Here is a 23,610-nt window from a genome sequence, read left to right as displayed (position 1 = left end):
AGGATTGGCTTCTCTTTGAGGAGAACCGATCGGGCCGGCGATTGAAGACCTTGCGCTCCGACAAGGGTGGTGAATTTGTTTCTCATGAGTTTGCTCGTTTTTGTGCAGACAGAGGCATTCACCAGGAGTTTGCTAACACCAACACTTCTCAAGAAAATGGCATTCTTGAACGGAAGAACCGCAGTGTGATTGAGAAGGCGCGCACCATGATGGAGCCCCGCCAAATACCTCAGTTTCTGTGGGCCGAGGCTATGGCTACTGCAGTCCACATCCTCAACCGATCCCCCACTTCGGCCGTTGATGGGATGACACCTTTTGAGGCTTACTTTGGGACTAAGCCCGATGTTTCTTATTTTAGAGCTTTTGGGTGTGATGCCTATGTTCACATTCCCAAGACTCATCGTGATAAATTTGAAGCGGCTTCCCGAAGACAGGTGTTCGTTGGCTACAGCTCTCAGTCCCAAGGCTATCGCTTATATGATCCCGTGAAGCGAGATGTGTACACCAGTCGAGATGTGTGGTTCATGGAGGTTCCGGCCATAGCAGCGGGTGAGGAGCATCCCATTCTTGGAGATCCAGGGGAGAGTTGGGCTCCAGAGACAGTTCCTTTGGAGCCAACGCCTTCTGATTCTGATTCTGTTTCAGATACAGAGTCTACTCTTCCACCGGTCACCCCTGAGGAGCTACCACCGGTGGATATCCCAGAGTCTTCAGCTGATGGGGAGCAAGGAGAGATCCGGCCTCCTCCTCGTTGGGCCTGTGACACACTTCGAGATTCAGGGATCGAGGGGGCCCCTGAGGAGTGGGGACTTCAAGATGGTCCGCGGCAGTCATGGAGGCACCAGGCACATTCTACGGAGCTTGTTTGCTCTAACTATTGTTTGATGACCCGTGTTATGCAGGATCGAGAGCCCACGTCCGTAAAGGAGGCTTTACAGTTCGCACCATGGAAGAAAGCTATGGAAGCCGAGTTGGAGGCTATTGAGAGGAATGGCACTTGGTATCTCGTGCCTTGCCCCTCTCATAAGAAAGTGATTGGTAACAAATGGGTCTTCAAGACCAAGTACCTTAGCGATGGTTCTTTGGACAAGCACAAGGCTCGCCTTGTTGCTAAAGGTTTTGCACAGCGCCCAGGGATTGACTGTCATGATACTTTTGCCCCCACTACTCGTATGGCGACTATTCGAGCTGTTCTTGCATTGGCTGGCCATAGGAGATGGCCTGTCTACCAGTTGGATGTGAAGTCGGCCTTTCTCAATGGTGATTTGAAGGAGGAGATCTATGTAGAGCAGCCTCCTGGCTTTGGATCTTCAGATGGGCAAGTCTACAGGTTAAAGAAGGCCTTGTATGGCCTAAAGTAGGCTCCGCGTGCATGGAACGAGAAGATTGACTCGTTCCTTCAGTCACAGTTGGGATATCGGCGCTCCAAGGCCGATCTGTAGCTTTATGTACACACTTCCGAGGCTAGTTGTGTGCTTTTTGTGTTGTATGTTGACGATTTGATTGTCACAGGTGATCATGCATAGAAGGTCAAAGAGATGAAGGCAGCTTTACATCAGACGTTCGAGATGACGGACTTGGGTCTACTCCACTTCTTCTTGGGCCATGAGATTTATCAGTCTTAGAGGGGGATTTTCATCTCTCAGCAGAGATATGTACAGGAGCTCTTGGTTTCTTTTGCGATGGAGGATTGTCGGACCATTTCTACTCCTATGGATCCGAATTGGAAGGCCACTTCCCATTCAGATTCTCCCTTGGCGGATACTTCCCGCTACCATCAGTTGATTGGATCATTGATTTGGCTCCTCAACACTCGTGTTGATCTTTGTTTTGCTGTAGGTCTCTTGGCGAGGTTCATGAGTGAACCTCAGAAGGTGCATTGGCAGGCTGCCCAGAGGATACTTCGGTATTTGAGGGGGACCTGTGACTTAGGGATTTATTATCTAGCAGGCACAGGTGGTTCAGATCTCGTACTTGCAAGTTGGAGTGACTCGGATTGGGCTGGCGATGTGGACCATAGGCGGTCTACTACAGGCTACTGTTTTACCTTGGGTGTAGGTGTTATCTCATGGAGTAGCAAGAAGCAGCCCACGGTAGCCCTTTCTTTACTGAGGTGGAGTATCAGGCCACGTCTTCCACCACATGTGAGGTTGTGTGGCTTCGGAGATTGTTGGAGGAGCTTGGCTGCCCCTAGACTCGTGCGACTTTTCTGCGATGTGACAATGAGAATTGCATTGCCTTGGCGCGGAATCCTGTTTTCCATGCCCGGACGAAGCACATAGAGATCCAGTACCACTTCATCAGGGAGAAGCTTCTGGATGAGACCATAGATGTGGAGTACTGCAAGACGGAGGACAATCTTGCAGATTTGTTTACGAAGGCGCGTCCCCAGGCTCTACTTCGGAGACATGCCAGATCCCTCAGCCTTATGCCCCGTCCAGGCTCTGAGAGGGGGTGTTAGAGATTGTCATCCCCTGGACAAAGATTGCCATCCCCTGGGCAGGCACAGTTAGGGTTTCTGCACAATTAGGGTTTGTACAGCAGTATACAGTGTGTTTTCCAGCCGGACAACTACCCGAGCGGTTTACAGTGTGGGGAGCAGGTTGATAGATCCGTTGACGGATCCGTCAGGGTCTGTCAGAGCAGACCAGTGCCACGTCAGCAGCCATGTCAGCAGTGCCACGTGGCAGTCTGGTGCACGGCCAGATCTGTACCAGTCGGCAGCCGACCTGTCATATTTTATCGCATTTTCTCATGCTATTTATAGCCGGCAGCCAGCACACTGTTTCTCACTTGCGATTGCAGATTCCAGCAGGAGATTGGGCAGATTGCAGCGTACTTCGAGGTGGACAGCAGGTTGCATCATCAAGGTGGAGACACGCAGTCACACGCACTGCGCCCGTGTACATATCTGCATATCTTTGTATACAGCATACCTTATACAGCAGATCTTCATCTTCCACTCTCTCTCTCTCTCTCTCTCTCTCTGTGTTCACTCTCTCTCTCTCAGTCTTGGTCCCACGCTTCCACATCGCTGCACTCTGACACAAAGCACATTTGGTAGCCAAGAAATATGCACAAAAATAGTGCATTGATTATGAGGAGACATTTTCTCCCCTGTGAGAGTGCACAACGGAAGAGAAACATGAAGAGAGAAAGAAAGAAAGAAAGTTATATTAACGTCTTCTAAAGACCAAAACTGGCCTATGAGACAAACTATGATACAACTGATGAGGTCCAGCTATCCAAAATAAAAGTGCTGAATGAAAAGCTAAAAACTGGAAACTGAAAATATGGTGCTGTGAATGTGATAAGTGTCGTGTATGTGTGTGCGTATGTAGCTTTGGTACTCCAGATAATGGCTACAAAAGGGGAACAAATGTCGGCTGTGATAGGGGAACAACTGTCGGCTGTGATAAAGTGGTGCGATGTGTATATGTAACAGATGCAGGGAGATATACTATCCTGGGATGTAGTAGCAGTCGTCGAAGTCGCTAATAGCAAGTGATCCCTCCTGGATGCAGGATGTGGTACATCGGCGGTGGAGAAAGAGCAAATTGGAGATCTGAGATCCAATGTGTCGAGTGTCGTTGGATCTCAGTCTGCTGTCGATGTAGATCAAGAATCCTCCGGATCTCCTGTCGGTGTGGCTGTGGGGTCCGAAACCCACGGATCCTCGTGTGGCGTCGGGTACGCTGGTCCTCAGCCTGCTGTAGTGTGAGCCCGGAGGTCTGGCTGGAGGCTGGTACAGTAGCAGAAGATGAGAGAGAGAGAGAGAGAGAGAGAGAGAGAGAGAGAGAGAGAGAGAGGGAGAGAGAGAGAGAGGAAGCAGAAGATGAGGGAAGAATATTGCACTGATTGAAGAAGAATGCTGATACAATGATGATGGACTGATGAGTCCCTATATGCAGCCCATAGCGTCAATGAGGGCAGCAGATCAAGTTGATGATGACGGCAGCACTAGAGATGGAGTAAGATGACGGGGTCGGAGTGTGCACCTGGTAGAAGGAAGCAAAGAAGATGATGATGATATATGAATGACTGGCAAGTGGGGAATGGCTATAAATAGTTGCAAAACCCCTAAGCTGGCCTACTGAAATTTGGAAATGCCATAAATGTTGGCCGACTTGCATTTAATGCTGGTCGTGGCATAATAAATACCTAGAAAATGCCAAGTGGCCACCAAAAAATTTGACTGGCAAGGACTATGTCCAAGAGGTGTGGATAGCCTCGGAAATGTAGAAACTACTCATGGAAAACACATTGGAACCCGACAAACCAAAGAAATGCACCTAGATAGCCACTCTAGAATGAGTAGCCTCCCCCATCAAAACACATGACATACTTATTAGAGCTCCAGAAGTCCTTGTCTGACTCAGACTGAGACTCACAGGCAGGAAATGACAAGGCATGACAAACATGACTGCTGACAGCTTCTGCATCTCGTGTGAATACAGCGAGGTGTGTTATTGCAATGGTTGCAAATTATTGATCGAAGGTACATTAGTTGGACATCAAGACCGCATTTTTGAATGGTGACCTACACGAGGATGTTTATGTGTTACAACCTCTAGGGTTTGTGGTAAAAGGCAAAGAACACATGGTTCGCAAATTGCATAAAGCTCTTTATGGTTTAAAACAAGCTCCTCGTGCATGGTATGCTAAGATTGATACTTATTTGGCTAGCATTGGATTCACAAATAGTACAATTGCACCCACTCTCTATACTAAAATTGAAAGGGGAGACGTGCTGGTTGTGGGGGGATGTGCTGGTTGTCATTCTATATGTAGATGATATGTTTCTTATCAGATCAAAAGAGCACAAATTGCAGATTTCAAGGATGAACTGAAACACACTTTTGCCATATTAGATATGGGTTGTTTACACTACTATTTGGTTATTCAATTCACCCACAATTAGTATGGCATCATCATGTTGTAATTGCAGTATGTGGATAAGATTTTGCATATGTTTATGTTTAATATGTAAGATTGCAAGCCCATGTGCACTCCTATGGAGCCAGCACTCAAGTTGTCCATGCATGATGGTGAAGAGATGCTTGATGTTGCAATTTACAGCCAGGCTGTTGGCTGTCGTATTTATCTTTGCAACACGTCGTGACATATAATATACAGTATCTGAGTTAAACATGTTTATGCACTGCCCATGGACAGTACATTAGCAAGTTGTTAAGTGGATCTTCAGATATTTGCAAGGTACTCAGTCACATGCTTTATTATTTTCCAAGGGGGGAGACTTGCACTTATTTATATTGGGCTAGTGATTCAGATAGTAGGCAGTCTACTAGTGAATACTTTCTTTTTGGGCTGTCATGTATTTCATGGCCAAGTAAGAGATGACCTACAGTGGTTACATCGTCTTGTGAGTCTAAGTACAAGGCAGCCTTCACCACAACAGTGGAATATGTAAGGTTGGATAGATTAATCTTTTTAACAGTTAGAGTGCTTTTGCAGTGGCTCGGAATCTTGTGTTTCATGCGAGTTTCATGCTCATATGAAACACATTGAAGTACATTACCATTATGCTAGAGGGAGATGCTATGTAGGAGGGATTAGTTTGATGTATGTCCTTACAGAGGACAATGTTGTAGACATTTTCACCAAAGCACTTCCTCATGAGAAATTTGAGGCTTTTTGAAAGTCCTCAAACTTGCTACCCTTTGCTAATTGATATTCTTGTACTTTCACCACATTGGCATTGTAGGGGATGTTAGATTTTGCCAATTCTATGGGCAATGCCCGATGTTTTAGTTAGTTGGTTTGTAGTATGAACACTGCTATGTTAATAAGTTCTCACCACCTGTAGACTTAGTTCTAGAGTTAGCTAACTTCAGTTAAGTTAGGGGTTTGGTCTACCTTACACCTAAGGTTGTACTTTTGATCTATTACTTTCAGCTCAGGAAGTACCATCTATTGTTTTCAGGTCACACTTTCTACTGTCACTTTCTTGTTTCTCTCTCCTCCATAGTTGGTCAGTTTCCAACATGCTCATGTAGCAAATACACTATGTAGTGAATGAATACTGCACCTTGAACTCTTGTGTCTCGAGCACAAAGGTAGAGTTAATGAGCTGGAGTGTGTGTTGTACTGTGGCAGATTCCAAAATGTAGCAAGGCAGCATTCAAAGACGTTTGGCAGTAGCAAATGCAGTACTGTAGGTGTTGGATCAGTATTAGATAGGTAGAGAAGAGGGAAAGTTTGCAAACACAGACAACAAAATGCAGGTATAGTGATGATATGGCAGTCAGGTCGGCAGCTAGCAGATCAATATGCAATAGTTGCTGCAGTAGCAGAGGGCAGGGCGGCAACTAGCAGGTCCAAATGCAGTAGATGCTGCCATGTGGCAGTTGGCGATAGTAGGGAGAGGGTGCATTAGCAATTGCCCAGGCAGGACAGCAATTGTTGATGGCTGAAACAGTCCAAATCTGTGTAGAAAGGCTGAGAAACAGGCTCAATGAGTGGTAGACATGTTGGGGCAGTTTCAACTGAGATATCCTCCACAAATGGGGTGTGGGCAACAAAGCTTTGGCACTTGCAAGCCACAAAAATAAGATTAGACTGAGTGGGAGGGTAGGTTGTCTTTTTATAGAAAGTTTGGGGCCTTCCAAATTAGGATTTACATGTGGGACACTGAAACTCTCTCGGACCGCTTCCGATTTAAAAGAAATGGTTAAAATTCATTAGTTAAGTTGAGTTTTGGTGTTGTTTAATGAAAGCGAATGATAATTTAGCTTAATACCCCCCTCTTAAGCCCAAAACTGAAACTAGAAAGGGATTGCAAACAAGCCTAAGCCCTTTTTCTTTTCTTTTCCCCAAGGCGTCCTACCCCAAAGTAGCCAAGGCATTGGGCAAAGGGTGTATGTTAATTGCCCAATTATCTACCAACACTAGAGAGGCGATGGTAATCTTACCAAGGGAGCCCAAGTGTTCACCCCAGAGAGGACAAATCATTCAACAAAGGGTGCTTGTTGTTGCAGTGGTCTACGAACTCTTGCAAAGGTGGATGGAAACAAAATGGACTTTTTTTTTGGTTCAGGACTTTTGGTGTATTGTTCAAAAGATTTAGCTTTAAGTGAGTGTTTCCAATCAGTTTTTGTCTTATCGAGTAATTTGTGCCCTTTGGGGGAGAATAAAGGGATGGTCAGTCCTAATCAAACCAGCCTTTCTCCTCAGATAGGGTGGTAAATAACTTGATTAAACACTAATTACAGCAATTAACAAATTCACAAAATTGAAATGCACACTTTACAATACAATCTTGGGCGTTGGATAGCCTATTAGCCCCAAAACTGGCACCCATTGCAGTATTTCTGTATCTTATATTGCAAATGGAAGGAGTACAACCGAGATCCTCTGATCTCCTCTGCTAATTCAAGTGCCTCTTGCTGTCGCAATTGACCAACAAGCCTCCAAACCGATTTGCCCCTTGGTTTGCTCGGGGATTGGCCTTCACCATGCTCCTTGAAAGACAAATTCAACTCCAAATTTAATATTGATTGGTTGGCCTTTTAAATCTCCCTGAATTTTCCTAATTTCGACTGCTAGAATTTAAGCCCTAGGCTTACAATTTTAAGCACACATCGCGAGGTGGTTGTTAAACCCTAATTTCTATTGTAAATTAGGGTTTATAGTAGAGATTGACTGAAATCTTTTCCTTTGATGGCTCAAATTAGTAGAAAATGCTGAGCTAACTTGAGGAATGGCTAGGGAATGAGAGAGAAAGCTGTAGAGAGGGAAATTTGAGAGTTTCATCACGAGAAATGCTTAAAAATTGTTGCTGTCCTGTTCAAACATCCATGGCAGCTGTCACCTACAGCTTAGGACCACTAGATAGATTGTGTGTTGCCTCATTCTATATGGTATCATCTGCACTAGAAGGACTTTGGACTGCTATCACCTGGTCCTGGAGGGCTCCAAATTATTATCACATGTTGTAGGACTGATCCTTGGTGGTTGCAAATCACATCAATAGCCTCTCCTTGCTCTCTAACAGCCTCTTCTCTCACCATGGCTGGAATAAACTCCACCAGCCCCTAAAAACGTTTTTCCACTTGCCATATGATCAGTTTCAAATACCAACTAGACATGACATCGATGATGTTTTTAAAGGCTTTTTACCACTTCTTTTGGAGTCCGTGCTTATTGTAAATGGCAAGACAGACCTGCTACAACAAGTTGTTGCTGCTCCATATACTCTTGAACAGGAGGTTATTGATGAGGGTTTGCTACATGTAGTGGAGGCAGTAGTTCAGCATGACTGTTGTAAACAGAGCAAAAATTGTCTCAAGATGGCTGCTACAAACTCTCTAGGATGGTTGGTAGCAAAAGGCCATGCACAAAAGAATGGCATAGACTATAAGGGAACTTTTGCTCCTACATCTTGTATGAGTATGTGAGATGATATCCAGCTTATAAATTAATTGCAAAATACTAATTCTGAAAATTAATTTAATGATTATTATAGTGTTAAAAATTTGAATTTCACCAGCCAAGAATTAAATTGGCTTAGCCAATTTGTCTTTCAAGTATCCTTGAGCAATTATTGACCCTTAGACTGGTATTAAATTACGTAATTAATGCCTAGTCTCTAATGTCACCACTAAAATTAGTGGCCAATAAATTGATCTCGTCCAAAATCTAACACCGGGTATCACCTAGTACTTGTCAGGCATAACTTATTACAACTTTTGTCTTTGTCACCCATTGCATCCTTGAGGTTCTTGGCTTGTTACCGTGAAATAACTACCATGTGCATCACATGTGCTAAACAACCTTGCACATTTGATTAATAACTTAATCAAATGTTATCAACAAGATTAAAACATCTCAAAATTTCATGTCCCCGTGGTGATAGACCTCCCCTTTGAAATCCCTTCAATTGTCCTCGATTGCACTGCATTGTGCCAAAGGAAAAATATACTGTACTAGAATTTTCATAAGGCATCATAGTCACAACATTAGCCATTGTTGTCCAACCATGCTACTACCCCAAACCTGTATGAAATATAGTCCAGAATTTTTGCTAGAAATCCATTGGATATATCCATAACTCATGTTTCGCAATAGTTCTGACTTCACAACCATAGAAAAGCATATTCTCAACATAAACCATGGCTAAAACTATCAATGGCATTTATTAACATGATGCTGTCCATGGAACCATCTATAAACCATTGAGAACTAATCATAATCTGATCATAAACTGTTGATTTATTGATCTGAAAAGTGATCACAAACTGTTGCAAATGTGACCCCAAACTGATCGCAAACTGATTGTAAAACTGATCAGTAACTAATGGAAAACTGATCTCAAAAGTGATCATAAACGGTTCTTAAACTGATAAAACACTGAGCTGAAACTTTTTTTCTCAAACCAAGGCAAAAACTCATGCCAAACTGATCATAAACTGATGCAAAAGTATAGTTTCAGTGCCCAGGTGAAACTCATACTCATCTGCATACATCTCACAACGACTAGTACACTAAGTAGTGACTTCATGACAAACATATTGTTAGCATAGTACCTTGGATGCATGCTAAATACATCTGAAATCCACCACACGAGAGCTGTCCTCAACTAGCGGAGTGGAAGTGCTACCTCCCCCTTGAGCATTAGGCAATACTCTGGACCCTTGCTTTGCTGAATCTGACTGAGCTCAAACTAAAGTTGGCTCTAACTAAAAGGCATTTAGGTAAAACTGCAACAACTGAGAATGGTTTGTCAAGTCATCCTCTTCCATCCATTTGACATCCATTGGTGAAACAATGCTGAAGCTTCACCAAGAAGCATATGGAAACTTTACCTCTAACTTTACTTGCCTCAAACCTCCCTCAGGTTATTGTAGGCCTTTCTTTCCCTTAAACATTGCAATGCTTATACTTTCACACTATTGCAATTCCAACTTAACTAATATGCAACATTACATCTAGTTGACTAGCCTCTCATGTGTACTTGACATGCTAGGGGCACTAGATGCATTAGGAAATATTCTTGTTTGCATACTTTGGACCATTGAAATGTGACTGTGCATGGGAATTTGCATAATACCAGTCATACCAAGATACATTTTCCCATACATTGCATGCATTACTAGCAGCATTTTTCCTCATGACCAACACTGTATGGAGCATTTGCATGACCAACATTAATACCTTGAGTCCAAACATAGTGGTTTGCCTATATGCATTGCCAAACTTGTCACTTTGTACCCCAGCATCATGCCAACATTGCTATACATGGGGTTATGTATGTTACTAGCCATACTAGGATACATTGGGCCTTACACACCACGCATTGTTTGCTGCATATGATAAGGAGTTGTGTCATACATGGCCATATGTGATCCTTGACCCACCATAGCATATGAAAACTAGTGCCACCACCAAAGTACCCTGGTTGTCCCATCATAGCATGCATGCCTTGCTGTTCGAAAAGCATTCGATTGGCACTTCAAGTTGGCCTTGCTATGCATCAATTGCCCCATTAGCATCATTTGCTTATGCTCATTGCCCACGTTTGGAACATCATGCTGCTGTATTGGCTCTTCCTTCGGTGCATCTTGCTGTCTCGAACCTTTTGAAGACGATTTTCTCTTCTTGCCTTTACTACCCTCCTCTAAGGGACTCAAAAAGTGCATGAACTAAGGATAATTTCCCAATTACACAAACATTTTAGTTGCTGTCATCAACCGATTTTTAAAATGGTTATTGCTTTTACTAGTCATCAACTTTTGATGGCCTAGAAGGACCCACATTTTGGTCTAAATCAACATTATCAGCTTGCTTTCCATGCTAAACGCCTTGTTCAAGATTAGGCACTATATTTTCCCCAATAGTTTGTGCATTTTCAGATTGAGAGGCATCACCCTTGCTTGATCTCTTCTATTTGAAGATATTCTTGTTGTAATGCTCAGTTGAATACAATTTCAGCACTAGAACAAAGCTTCTAACCTTCAATCAGGTGCCTCAAGTCCATCAAGTCAAGGGAATTGATGATATCCTGGCAATGGAACTATGCAAACGGCCTTCCTCCTCGAATAGGATAGTAAATAATAACCTAATTAAGCACTATTACAACAATTTACAAATTCACAAAATTGAAATGCACACTTTATCATACAATCTAGGACATTGGATAGCGTATTGGCCCCAAAACTAGCGCCCCTTGTGGTATTTCTTTTTCTTATATTGAAAATTGAAGGAGTACAACTATGATCCTCTGATCTCCTTTGCTAATCCAAGTGCCTCTTGTTGTCAAATTTGACCAGCACGCCTTCAAACCAATTTGCCCCTTGGTTTGCTTGGGGATTGACCTTCACCCTGCTGCTTGAAAGACAAATTCAGCCCCAAATTTGATATCGGCTGGCTGGCCTTTTGAATCTCCTTGAAATTCCCTAATTTCAACTATTGTAATTAGGGTTATCAAACCCTAACTTCTATGGTAAATTAGGGTTTACAGCAAAGATTGACTGAAATCTCTTTCTCTGATGGCTCAAATTGCTGGAAAATGCTGAGATAACTTGAGAAATGGCTAGGGAATGAGAGAGAATGCTGTAGAGAGAGAAATTTCAGAGTTTAATAATGAGAAATGCTGAAAAACTGCTATTGTCCTGCTTAAACAACCATGGAAGCTGTCATCTAGAGCTTAGAATTACCAGACAGATTGTTGCCCTATCCTATATGCTATCACTTGTACCAGAAGGACCTTGGGCTATTGTCACCTGGTCTTGGGCGGCTCTAAACTGCTGTCACATGCTGTAGGACTAATCCTTGGTGGTTGCAAATCACATCGGTAGTCTCTCCTTGCTCTCTAATAGCCTTCCTCTCTCTCACCATGGTTGGAATAGACCCCATCTATCCCTAAAAATGTTTTTCCCACTTGCATGTGCAAGTTATGCCAAGTGACAATATTCTAATTTCATTTTTTAACATGTTTTAGCTTATTAAATTAATTTTAAAAATATTAATTGTGAAAATTAATTTAATAATTATTCCAGTGCTCAAAAATTTAATTTCACTAGTCAATAATTCAAATGGGCTAGACCAATTTGTCTTTCAAATATCCTTGAGTAGTTTTTGACCCTTAGATTGTAAGCATTAATTACTTAATTAATGCTTGATCTCTAATGTCACCACCATTGACATTATTGGCCAATAAATTGGTCTCGGCGAAAATCTAATATCGGTGTCACCTAGTACTTATCAAGTATAACTTATTACAACTTTTGCCTTTGATACCCACTGCATCCTCGGGGTCCTTGGCCTATACCATGAAATAATTGCCATGTGCATCACATATGCTAAACAACCTTGCACATTTGATTAATACCTTAATCAAATATTATCGACAGGATAAAAGCATCTCAAAATTTCATGTCCTCGTGATGCCCAAGACCTTCACAAAACAAATAAACCTATCCCAACTTCTATTGGGTATCAATGAAGAAGGAAATAAGGCTAAGGGTGGGAAGCATCTATGGTAAGCATGTGGAGAGGTAAAAAAGAAGTGTGGAAAGCAAGCAAGCAAGTGAAGCAAGCATAGCAAGTGAGGGAGACTACGGTGTGTAATGCCATGAATATGGTAGATTCAAAGTTGATCACTCCAAAGATTGAAAATGAATAAATACACATAGATGCATGATTAAAAGAATAGAATGACAATGCATTGAAGCTACGCAAGAGGTAATGCAAACCTGATCATGCTCATGCAAAATGCTATGCAATGGTGCCACTTGGACAGTTTCCTTGTAGGGGAATTGCTTACTAAGTTTCTCGTCTGTGAAGCATGTTGTGGCTCCCGACTCTAGAGTGTAACAAAGCTTGTCCATCTATCTGGCTTCTCTCTAGGTGAATCTTTCTTCGTAACATAAAGCTAAATGTTGGATTTGCAAATAAAAGAAGACATTCATTTGGGTTTCTTGAAGCTTTGTCTAGTTGCATGGTCTCTATTGAGACTGGACATTTGATGTTTCTTAATAGTGATGAAGTAGTGGATGCCATGAATTCTCATCCTTTCTTTGTTAGGACAATATTTACCCATGTGTTTGGACTGGCCGCAATGCATGCATAATCCATTAATGTGCCACCTTTGTTTTTTTGAGTTGTCAATGGCTTGAACTGCGTTATATAATTTGCATAGGCTTTGCCTTAGATACTTGGTCTTCTTGGGTGATTGGGTCTTCAAAAGTCTTCATCATGCTTGAATTCTAAGTGGCTCCTTAATGTCTTTCTTGTCTTCTCTCAAACAGATGGTTGTCACATTCAATTGCTTGAGAGATGAATTCACTAAGTGTGTGCACCTTTGGCACGGTGATCAAAAGATCTTTAACATAATCTTTCAATCCCCAACAGAATTGACTAATAAAATAATCCTCATGCCATGTTAAATCGCATGTAAGTTGCCAAAATTCTGATGCATAAACCGAGGTGGGTCTCGAACCTTGTTTACTTAATCAACCGCACTTAATTGACCACAAACAATCTCTCAATATATCTTTTAAATTTTTTTTCTTTGTGGTTCCATTTGCCTTTGCAGGACTTGGTAGGCCACTCTGTAGCCGATGTGCACCCTTTGTTCAATGCCCTGTCCTCTCTGGGGTGACTACTTGAACTCCCTTATATGATAACCATTGCCTCTATAGTCTTGGTAGGCCACTGGGTAGCCACCATGCACCGTTTGTCTGATGTCCTAGCTACTTTTAGGTGGGATGCTTTGGGTGGGTTGGCCTTTCTTTTTAGCCTTGTTTTGGGCTTGAGAGGGGGTGTTGAGCGAAGAAATGCATTACATGCTAAATAGTCTCTTAATAGCCTCAAAACATACTTATTTAATGCAAAACACAAAAATGATGTGTGGTTCGAGAGAGTTTCTATGAAATCCTAATTTGGTAGGGTCCATCCATATCTATAAATAGATAGGCTGTCCCCATTCAGTCTTTATCCTTTATGTAGGTTTCTCACTCTACCATGCAGATTTCAGCTATCAGCCACCTACCATCTCCTGTCTAGCCATCATGGACTGCAAGCGACCATCACTATCCAGGCGGCCTGTTTCTAGCCATTGGCTTGCTATTTGGAGGTCTCCATCTATTGTGTCATCATAGCACTTGATCAATTTGCATTTTCAGCATTTGGTGCCAGGCGATAGGCTAGTGTCATCTTTGTCGCCAACAAAAGTGATTGCTGCAGTACTTGCGTTTTTGTTGTGCAATAGGCCACTTACATCAACAAACATCTCTCTTGTTGTTGCTTGACAGTTCTTTGCCTCGGGTGATCTGTTTTCAGCCTTCTTTGGTGGTACATTGCTATGTTTACCAAATTTCAGCCTGCCCTTCATTATGTCGCACTCTCTCATCTCTCACTGGTGGTTATAGTACTTGGGATTCGTCTCTAGTGGACGTCACTCTTTGACACTACTGCTTTGCCCTTGGGGACTTTGTACACTCTTCATTCATTTACAGTTTTCATTTACTTCAAAGTTGTGTTCTCTCTCTCTCTCTCTCTCTCTCTCTCTCTCTCTCTCTCTCTCTCCTGCTTATGTTTGTTTTTGTGTTTAAGTTTTATGTTTTGTGTTTAGGGTTTGAGTTTTGTGCATCTGTGTTTGTATCGTTGTGTTTCTATCGTAGTTGTACACTGTGTCTCCTTAGTGCAAACCCTAGTAGCTACTCCACAGTTTTCTTCACATCAGCTACTCCCATTGTTGCTCTAGGTGCTGCCCTTGCTTCTTCTATAGCAGATTAGAGGAGATGGGACTTAAAAGATACACAACCTTAATCACTGATTGCCTTGTTAGTTAAGAGAGTGATCATACCTCATATATAGTCATGTAAGATCTCCAAAGCAGTTGGGGATATTCTGGAACGTATGTTTACAGCTCGTAATGAAGCCAAAATCTCCTACTCATGGAGAGAATTGGCTGATGCACATATGGATGAGGGTGGTAGCATGATAGATCACCTCACACACTTGCAGGATATCCGTGAGTAGCTGTTGAACATTGATGAGGTTATTTTGGATGTAGAAATGGTGAATGCCACTCTAAACTCACTCCCCGAGTCTTCTCTTGGTTTCCACACATTGCTGAATTTATCTTTGAAGGGGGGGGGGGGGGGGGCGGGGGCAGCAACCTCTTACTTTTGTGGAGTTGGAAGATCTCTTATTAGAATAGGAATAGAATTAGAGAAATATTGTTATGAGGTCAGGGGATGTTGCCATGCTCTCTAAATATAAAGGCAAGGGCAAAGCAAAGCAGTTTGGAAAAAAGTAGCAAAAGGCTGATTTGGGATAATAATCAAACAAGGCTGCCCAAGATACAGAGAAGATAGAAAAAGGAGTAATGCCACTGCTGCAAGAAACCAGGACATTACATTGGTAAATGCAAGAAAAGGCTAGCCAAGGAGAAGGAAAACGACTCTGGTTTGGTTGTTCGGGAGACATCCTCCACTCCGCCTTCGGATGGGGATGCTACAACCAACTTTGTAGAGGAGGAATGTGCTTTCTTGACATACAATATGACATGTCCATGGCTGATAGTGCATTTAATGCTGCTGAAACGTAGCATACATGGTATTTTGACAATGGGGTATCCAAGCACATCACTTCATGAAAGTGTTTGTTCACATCTTTGCATTTAGCCCCTATAGGGAAGCGTGTTACATGTGCTAATAACAACGGTTATGATATATGTAGCATTGGTTCAGTGCTGGTTGTTGTTGCAAATGGTTCATATTTCATGCTTCTTGATGTTTTGTTTGTGCCTATATCACAAAGAATTCACTGTTCATTTCAGCTTTTAACAAGTATGGATTTTAGGTGATCTTTGAGGATGACAAGTGTATTATCAAAGATAGAGAGATGGACTATGCTCTTCGATTGTCAGATACATTATATAAGGGCCTATTTTTGTTGGACATATGTGAGAGTTCTTATGATGCTCTAGTAGTTAGCACTTTGATGCTCGCAATGTAGATTGCGAAGCTTTGGCATGCTCGCTATGGTCACATGAGCTTTAGCAATCTCATGACTCTTTAAAGGTGTCAGATGGTAGATGCTTTGCCTACTTTGGATACTCCGCCTCCCCATACTTGTGAGGGTTACATTCTTGGAAAAATGCAAAGATTTGCTTTTAAGAAGGATGGTGTAGTGTGTGCTGTCCGAAAATTGCAGCTTATGTCACAGGGATGTGAAATTTTAAGATGCTTTAATCTTGCTGATAACATTTGATTAAGTTATTAATGAAATGTGCAAGGTTGTTTAGTACATGTGATGCACATGGTAGTTATTGCAAGGTAACAGGCCAAGGACCTCGAGGATGTAGTGGGTGTCAAAGGCAAAAGTTGTAATAAGTTATGCCAGCTGGGCTTTGGGTTTAGTTGGTGTTAGGTTAGACCCTAGCACAATTATTTGGCTAATAAGTATTAGTGGTGACAATAGGGACTAGCATTAATTAATTAATTAATTTCTGTCTAAGGGTCAATAGAGATTGGGGACCACTCTATGTTGCAAATGACCTAGCCAATTTAATTATGGATGGACACATTTAATTTTTGGTAGGGTTTGAAGGATTGAAATTAATTTTTAGGATTAATTAATTCTAAAAATTAATTAAATGGTTGAATAATGCTAAAAAATGGGTTAAGAAGGTTGCCACTTGGCAAAAATGCCCATGAAAATTGAGAAAACGTTTTTGGGGGTTAGGTCTTAGCCATTCACTCAGTTTAGAGCTTGGGGGAGAGAGAGAGAGAGAGAGAGAGAGAGAGAGAGAGGGAGCAATGCTGAGAGAGAAATAGTTTAAGCGCAGACACACACAGAGAGAGAGAGAGAGAGAGAGAGAGAAAGAGAGAGGGGGGTCGCCATCGCCATCGCCTGCGGGACTGCTCGTCGTGACCCTGTCCGCCACGCCTGTTGCGTCGCCCGTGCCCCGTCGCCCTCGCCTGCAGCCCCCGTCGCCATCGCCTGCAAGCCCCGCTGGCGCCCGAAGTTCAATTGGGTCATCGCCAGCTGAAGTCAGTTTTGTCGGTTGGTAATATTCCCTACTGAGATTACATGACTTAATTTAGTTAGATAAGTACAGAAAACAGTCAGATTACTGGTGTGGATTTTGTAATTATGCTATTGGTGTCATCAGAGGGTTGCTTCATTTGGTTTTTTGAACTTCTTGCGCCTTTCATAAGTGTTCCAGAGGATTTTTCATTCTTGCAGGTTAGACTAGTCAAACACAGCAGTAATTTCTTCTGAAGCAATGAGAGCATTGGGATTTCAAAATGGGCCAAAGTGAATGTTCAAATGCCTCATGTTGAAGTGTTACATTTTCTAGGGTTGCAGGACTTCGAAGTTTGACATGTGTAATATAAGCAAGCCTCTTTACATCTTTCAACCTGTGCACAAGTCTGCTGTTGACAGACAAACTTACACGATCCTGCAAAGGCTGCTGTTTTATGGACCATCTGCTTGATGATTAAACACCGTATATGGACTTGACCAAAGGCTATCAGCTTGACCAAAGGCTGTCACAGTGTTGTTGTGTGGAATAAAATGATGTGAAGTCTGAGTCAGATGGGGACATTAGGTGCTCTGACGTGTCTATCATGTGCTTTGACGGAGGAAGGCAGCTCTGTTTATAGCATGCATTTCTTTTTTCAGTTGCTTTAGGTGTGTTTTCACAATGTGCATCAGCCCCAATCTGCTCCAAATGGCTGGGATTTGCCACAGAGGCTGCCACATCAGCATTTTCGGCAGCAGCCAGTGCTGATCCGTTAGTTTTGACCATGCCGACTGCATCTTTTTTGCCTCCAGGCTGCTGATAAGCCAGTTTTGGCACTTTTATTTATATCAGTGGGAAGTGTGGGGCAGATTGATTGTTCTTTTTGGCAGGTGTGCACACATTCAGATTGCCGCATTCTTCTTTGTCTATGGTGAGGACTGCTGGCTGCACACTCCATCTCCATCACCATTACCATCTCCATCACCGTTATAGATGCTGTCATCATTTTTCAGCCTGATCTAGTGCTCTCATTGACGCCTTGCGCCGTGTGCAAGGACTGGTCAGCCCTCATTTATTCAGCTTTCCTTCATTGTTCAGTGCAGATCATTCTTCTCTTCCTACTTTCTCTTCTTTAATCGCTTTGGCCCCATAAGGTGGAATGTATCTTAACACCTTCGATCTTTGGGAGTTTGTTACACACCCTATTCCTCGTCCCATGGAGGATCCCAGAGTGGGATCAATGATGGATCGTGCGACCCTAAGGGATCAACTTAATTCTAGAGCCCGGTCTCTTCTCTTTATGAGCTTACAAGATTCTGTCCTAATGCATGTGCATAGGTTGCGGTAGGCAGCGAAAGTGTGGATAAAGCTTGCTTCTTTGTACCATCAGAAGACATTTGCCCATTAGATTACTCTTGAGAAGAAATTATGGATGCTTGCTATTGATGGCTCTCCTTCTATGAAGGATCACATCAATAGGTTGAAGGATGAGGGATGAGCTTTTCTCCCTCAATGGATGATATCTTCGGAGGATATGGCCATGATTCTTTTGACTTAGTTGCCATCTCCACAATATGATGTCTTCTATACTAGTTTCCTTAGATCGAGGACACGAGAAACTCTATGGGAGGAGCTTGCCCTTCTTATCTGGGAGCAGGATGAGCACCCTATAGAGGTAGCCAGTGGATCCAACTCCACGAAAGAATTTACTATAGGTATGAAAGGAGGGAAGAAGAATAAGGAGAAAACAAAAGCCAAGCCCAAGAAGGAGAAACATGAGGATTCTTTAGGCTTTAACACGATAGGAAGGGGACACATCTTGAGGAGAAATATTGAAAGTAGTATCCTCACCTTTGTCCGGGAGCGAAGGATGGAGCTAAATCTTGTGAGCCTTCCTCTACTCTATACCGATTGTTATCCATGAATCTGTGTTTCCTCATATCCATATGTTAAAGGAGTTGTTTTAGCGACAAATTGGTAAGAGAGGGGGCTCTATATGCTCCATTCTCCTTCTTTTATGTAGGGTTGAGGCAAATGACTATTGCTACACCTATTTCCACTTGTGCACCATCTATTCCAAAGGTTTCTTTCCATCCCCCATCCTCTCCTTTAGTGGTTCCCTCACACCCCCCATCCATGTTAGAGGGGAATGATCTCAATGATGCAATTGTGGATTCCTGGGTTCGTAGTGTTTCAGAGGGGGATTTCTAGGATCCTGAGGAGCTTCTTCATTGGCGATCTACGTTAACGAGCTTCATCATCATTGGTACTCTTCTAGTCACCCTTGGATCCTTGTCTTCAATCTTTAGCCACACCTAGGATCTGAGGGGGTGCTAGCAATCATATTTGTCATACACTATCATCTCTTGCTTATGAGGCCCGGTCAAACTCTTAGTTGACAGGGGCTCATAGGAGCTCATATTTGCCATACACTATCATATCCTGCCTATGAGCCCCATAGACAAGGAAATTAGGAGTTTTGACATGTTTGTCATGTGCTTTGGTGGAGGTAGCTCTATTTAGAGCATGTATATCTTTTCTCAATCAATTTAGGTGTGTTCACACTGTGCATTAGCCCTAGTCTACTCCAGATGGTCGTGGTTTGCCATAGAGGCTCCTACATTAATATTTTTTGGGAAGCTATATGCTCATTAAGATTGTTGCATTCTTCTGCATCTCCAGCAAGGACTATTAGTTGCACACTTCATCTCTATCAACATCTTTGTCACCATCACTATCTTTGTCATTGCCACAAGTGCTATTATCATCATTGAGCTTGATTTAGTGCCCTCATTGACATCTTGGGCTACATGTAGGGACCGGTTAGACCTTATATTCAACTTCATTGTTTAGTGTAGATCATTCTTTTCTTCTAGCTTTCTTTTCTCCTCTCCTTTTCTCTCCATATTCATGATTCTCTTCTTTGCATACTCTTGCATTTTCTTCAAGGTGGAATTGAGATTTTACAAGGAGCTACCTTGTTATTAGGTGGAAATATATTTAGGCGGTTCATGGAGACAATTGGAAGAATTCCAAGATGTTCTTTGGCAAGTGTATCCTTTGTAGGTGGAAGTACAATTGTCTCGTATGTAGTATATGTTTGGACAAGGTTATTAGGGACGAAAAATACACTTTGGTATAATACAATATCATATGGTACTGAATGGTATCTTAAGGTTTTGTAAGGTGTGACACAATAAAAGTACATTAAAAAACTTGATCATGTTCGACAACATATGATAGAACATATGTTTAAAGTCAAAGTAATAATGCTTGGGCTAACATAGAAAACATTAAAACAAAGTCATAAAATGGTCAAAAACAATAAAAAACTTAGTTGTATACCAATAGTCACTATAGGAAGAAAAAAAAAACTTTTCTTGTATGAGTCAAGTACACTATGAAATGTACGGTGGTATGGGACATCTTCATACGATGTAGGAGTGCAACTATGATTATGGTATTGAGATCTTTTAAACAAGTGCTTTAATAGGCTTCTAAAAAATGAAAAAGGCCTTGGTGGTTGTAGGATATTGAGAAGCATTTGTCTGTTAGGATGTGCCTTGTAGCTTAGGGTATGAAATTCTTCATGTAAGAGCCAAGTGACTACTTTTTTTGAAAATTGATTTTGATTTGGTCATATCAAAAATGCTATTTTGAAATGACCTCAAGAAGAGGCTAGCTAGTTATAGAAGGCTCTTATGACAATTTCAATTCATTTGGATAATGGAACAAGTTGAAACATATTGGATTAGTAGTTAATCAAGGTGGTGTCAATGTCTCAATGCAAGCAGCTAGGCAACCACTTTTGAGTAAGTGGATGTACAACACATTAGGTTCATGTGGATAGCACAAATTCTCATGGGTTGTATTCTTAAGATGTTGCTTCTTTTGGGTTCCAAGTTTCATAAGACTTTTAGTTAAATGAAATAGGATTATTTTGTACATAGGGGATTTCACTGAAGTGACTCTTAGACTCAATATAAGTTGCATCTCTCTAGACTTACAAAAGGTCAAGCAACTCCTTTGTGATAGTTATTTTACGGGGTGGTGACTCATGAGTCTTAGAATATATATGGTATTCCATAATACTTGTGGTTATAGGAATGAAGGGGTGGTAGCTCCAAGCTAAGTTGAATTTGATGTACATAGTAATGTATTTTGGAAACGTAGTTGGACAACCACTTTTGAGCAAGAGAATGTGGAAACACATTGGGTTAGTATGGGTAGCACTTGTCATGTGTTCTACTCTCAACATGTTGCTCCTTGTTAGTTCCAAATTTCATGAGACTTTTCATTGAATAGAACAAGGTTTTGTTGTGTATAAGGGATTCCAACAAAGTGTCTCGAAGTCTTACTATAAGTTGAATTTGTTTAGACTTGGAAAAGGTTATGCAACTCCATGGTAGTTATTTCATGGGCATGCCTTGGAATACATTTGGTGTTTCCTAATGCTCATAGTTATAGAAATGTAGTGGTGGCGCAACTCCAAAAGCCAAGGTGACCTTGATGCACATGGTAATGTACTTTTGGGGGTAGCACTTAAGTGTGAACATTAGTACAAATTTTGAGAAAAAATGGGTCTTTTAGTAGTGTTCACTAATGATGAGATTAGTGAAAATGCCAATGGGATAGTACCATATGTGGTCTAGTGCAACATTTGACTCTACTAATTTGGCCATTTGTCTCCAGCAAAAAGTTGAAAAGGGATTTCTAAGCTTATTTCTCACAAGGCAATTCCAACTAAAGGACTTATGATTGATAATGTCATTTTTAATTCCTTTTTCTTGCTTTTAGAACCTTGATGTGATGTTTTGAAAAGTGGGATTATTTTAAGTTGCCTTAAAATTTAAAAACTAAAAATTTGATGTAAGAGAGATTTCAAAATGTAGTTTTTGTCATTTTTGTGTTTATTTGTCTCTTAGCTCTCATTGTTTTGGTATCTTGGCTTCTCCAAACCCTTTTTCGCATTACCTTTGCTCTATTCTGACATCATTTTTTGTTAATATCTCAGACTTCTTTTTCTGTGTCTTCTTTTGGGTGACTGTCTAACTCTATGCAGACGTGTACATACTACAATATAAGAGAGAATGCTATGTGGTATTCAACAATCTACAAGCTCCATGATTAGATAACAATACTCTCTTGTTGTAAAGGCCTTCACAAGAGTAATAAATAGAAAAATAAAAAATATGAGCTTTTAGTGGAAGGAAGAATTCTTGAGTTTAAAGTACATGTGAAACAATTGGATATAAAGATTTGACATGTGTTCTATAAAGGATCTTCAGTTGCATGTTTTATGCAACAACATTACTCACTGTAAGACAATCAAATATGGTCTCCAAGGAAGTTGAACATTCAGTATGTATTTGTATTTTAGCTTTTATCGTGTCATTAGCTTGTAGACTAGCTTTAAGTTTAATGTATCTTATTTCATTTTAATGCCTCAAACCTTTTTCATGTATATTTGAAGGAAATTATATAGTTTTTAAAGGAAATTAATAACTTTATATGGATATATCCGTATCAAAATACAAAAGGATGATGCATGTTATTCAATAGCCTACAAGATCCATGATTGGATAACACTAATATTCTCTTATGCAGATTCTTAGAAGTTCAACAAATAGAAAGAAGAGAATGTTAACTTTCATAAGAAATAATGGATTTTGGGCTTTAAATCATGGGGTGAAAAATATATGTAAAAATATAACTTATACATTTTATGAAATATATTCATTTAGTGTATTGTCAAAGATTACACAAGGCTTGGAAGTTATAAGTGATTATATTACTAGGATAAAGTGATCTTGAAGATGGAGCTTGAGATATCTTAAGTGAAAACTTATTATAATTAGCATTTCTAGAGGTATCTAAGTGTATCATGGTATATTTGTAGACACCTCTAATATTAATTACTTTGAAAAAAAGAAAGTTTTTAAAGCTAACATAATAACTTCTAAACATTTGGTAATATTAAATACATTGAGAATATGATAGTCTTATTAGCCAAAATTTGAGATGTAAGGCGTGCATTAGGAGACCCAAATTGCTCCTATATGTGTTGTGGGGTTTGGGTAGATTGTATGACCAAAAAGGCCATAACTTTCATTCCACAACTCAAAATGGGGTTGTATTTATACTAAAAAATGATCAAAAGTTAAGGCCTTTTGAGTGCATCTATGGCCTTGGAATGATCAAAATCCTCACCATAAAAATTCTACATCAAGAATTTTCTTATTTCTTTCGGTGTTTTGCTTGCATCTCAAATTTTGGCTTAAAAACTAGCTTCTAGTAGTTTATCCAAGTTTTATTATATGTGTTTCTATGTTAGATGCATGTGAATTCATAATATATCTTTATTATCAATGTAAAAGTTATTATCTCATATCATCTTCCATATCCAAGCTCTAAATGTCGTGGGGTCTAGATGGAGAGACATGTATGAGATCAATAATATACATTATAGGGTCTGGATGGGGAGACGTGTATGAGGTTAATACCTAACCCCTCACTAACGATTTGAGGCATCCTTTTGCACTATCTCCTAATAGCCAAGCAACCAAAGAAGTTGCAATAGCTAAGACAATGATAACAAAATGTATGAAGAA

At 41.0% G+C, this 23,610-nt stretch overlaps 1 protein-coding gene across 3 annotated transcripts in view; it reads left to right on the top strand.

Annotated features, from left to right (window-relative positions):
• Positions 1-22,324, top strand: part of LOC148017841 (protein WHAT'S THIS FACTOR 1 homolog, chloroplastic-like) — a 28,028-nt gene extending 5,704 nt beyond the window's left edge. Inside the window, exon 2 of one of the 3 annotated variants that reach the window (XM_087662184.1) lies at positions 22,062-22,324. In XM_087662184.1, the coding sequence (XP_087518310.1) occupies positions 22,062-22,126 (65 nt within the window). In that variant the 3' untranslated portion in view covers positions 22,127-22,324. Of the gene's footprint in view, positions 1-17,217; positions 18,083-22,013 lie in introns of those variants that run through there. The other 2 variants (XM_087662185.1, XM_087662186.1) reach the window with 2 other exon arrangements.
• Positions 22,325-23,610: the final 1,286 nt, after the last annotated feature.

This window comes from Lygodium microphyllum, chromosome 21 (genome assembly GCF_053477565.2).
Source record: "Lygodium microphyllum isolate KBCC chromosome 21, Lygodium_microphyllum_v1.1.10, whole genome shotgun sequence".
In the NCBI taxonomy this organism is placed as follows: Eukaryota; Viridiplantae; Streptophyta; class Polypodiopsida; order Schizaeales; family Lygodiaceae; genus Lygodium; species Lygodium microphyllum.
Note: the sequence above shows the minus strand (reverse complement) of the source record. Positions and strands in the feature narration are given on the sequence as shown.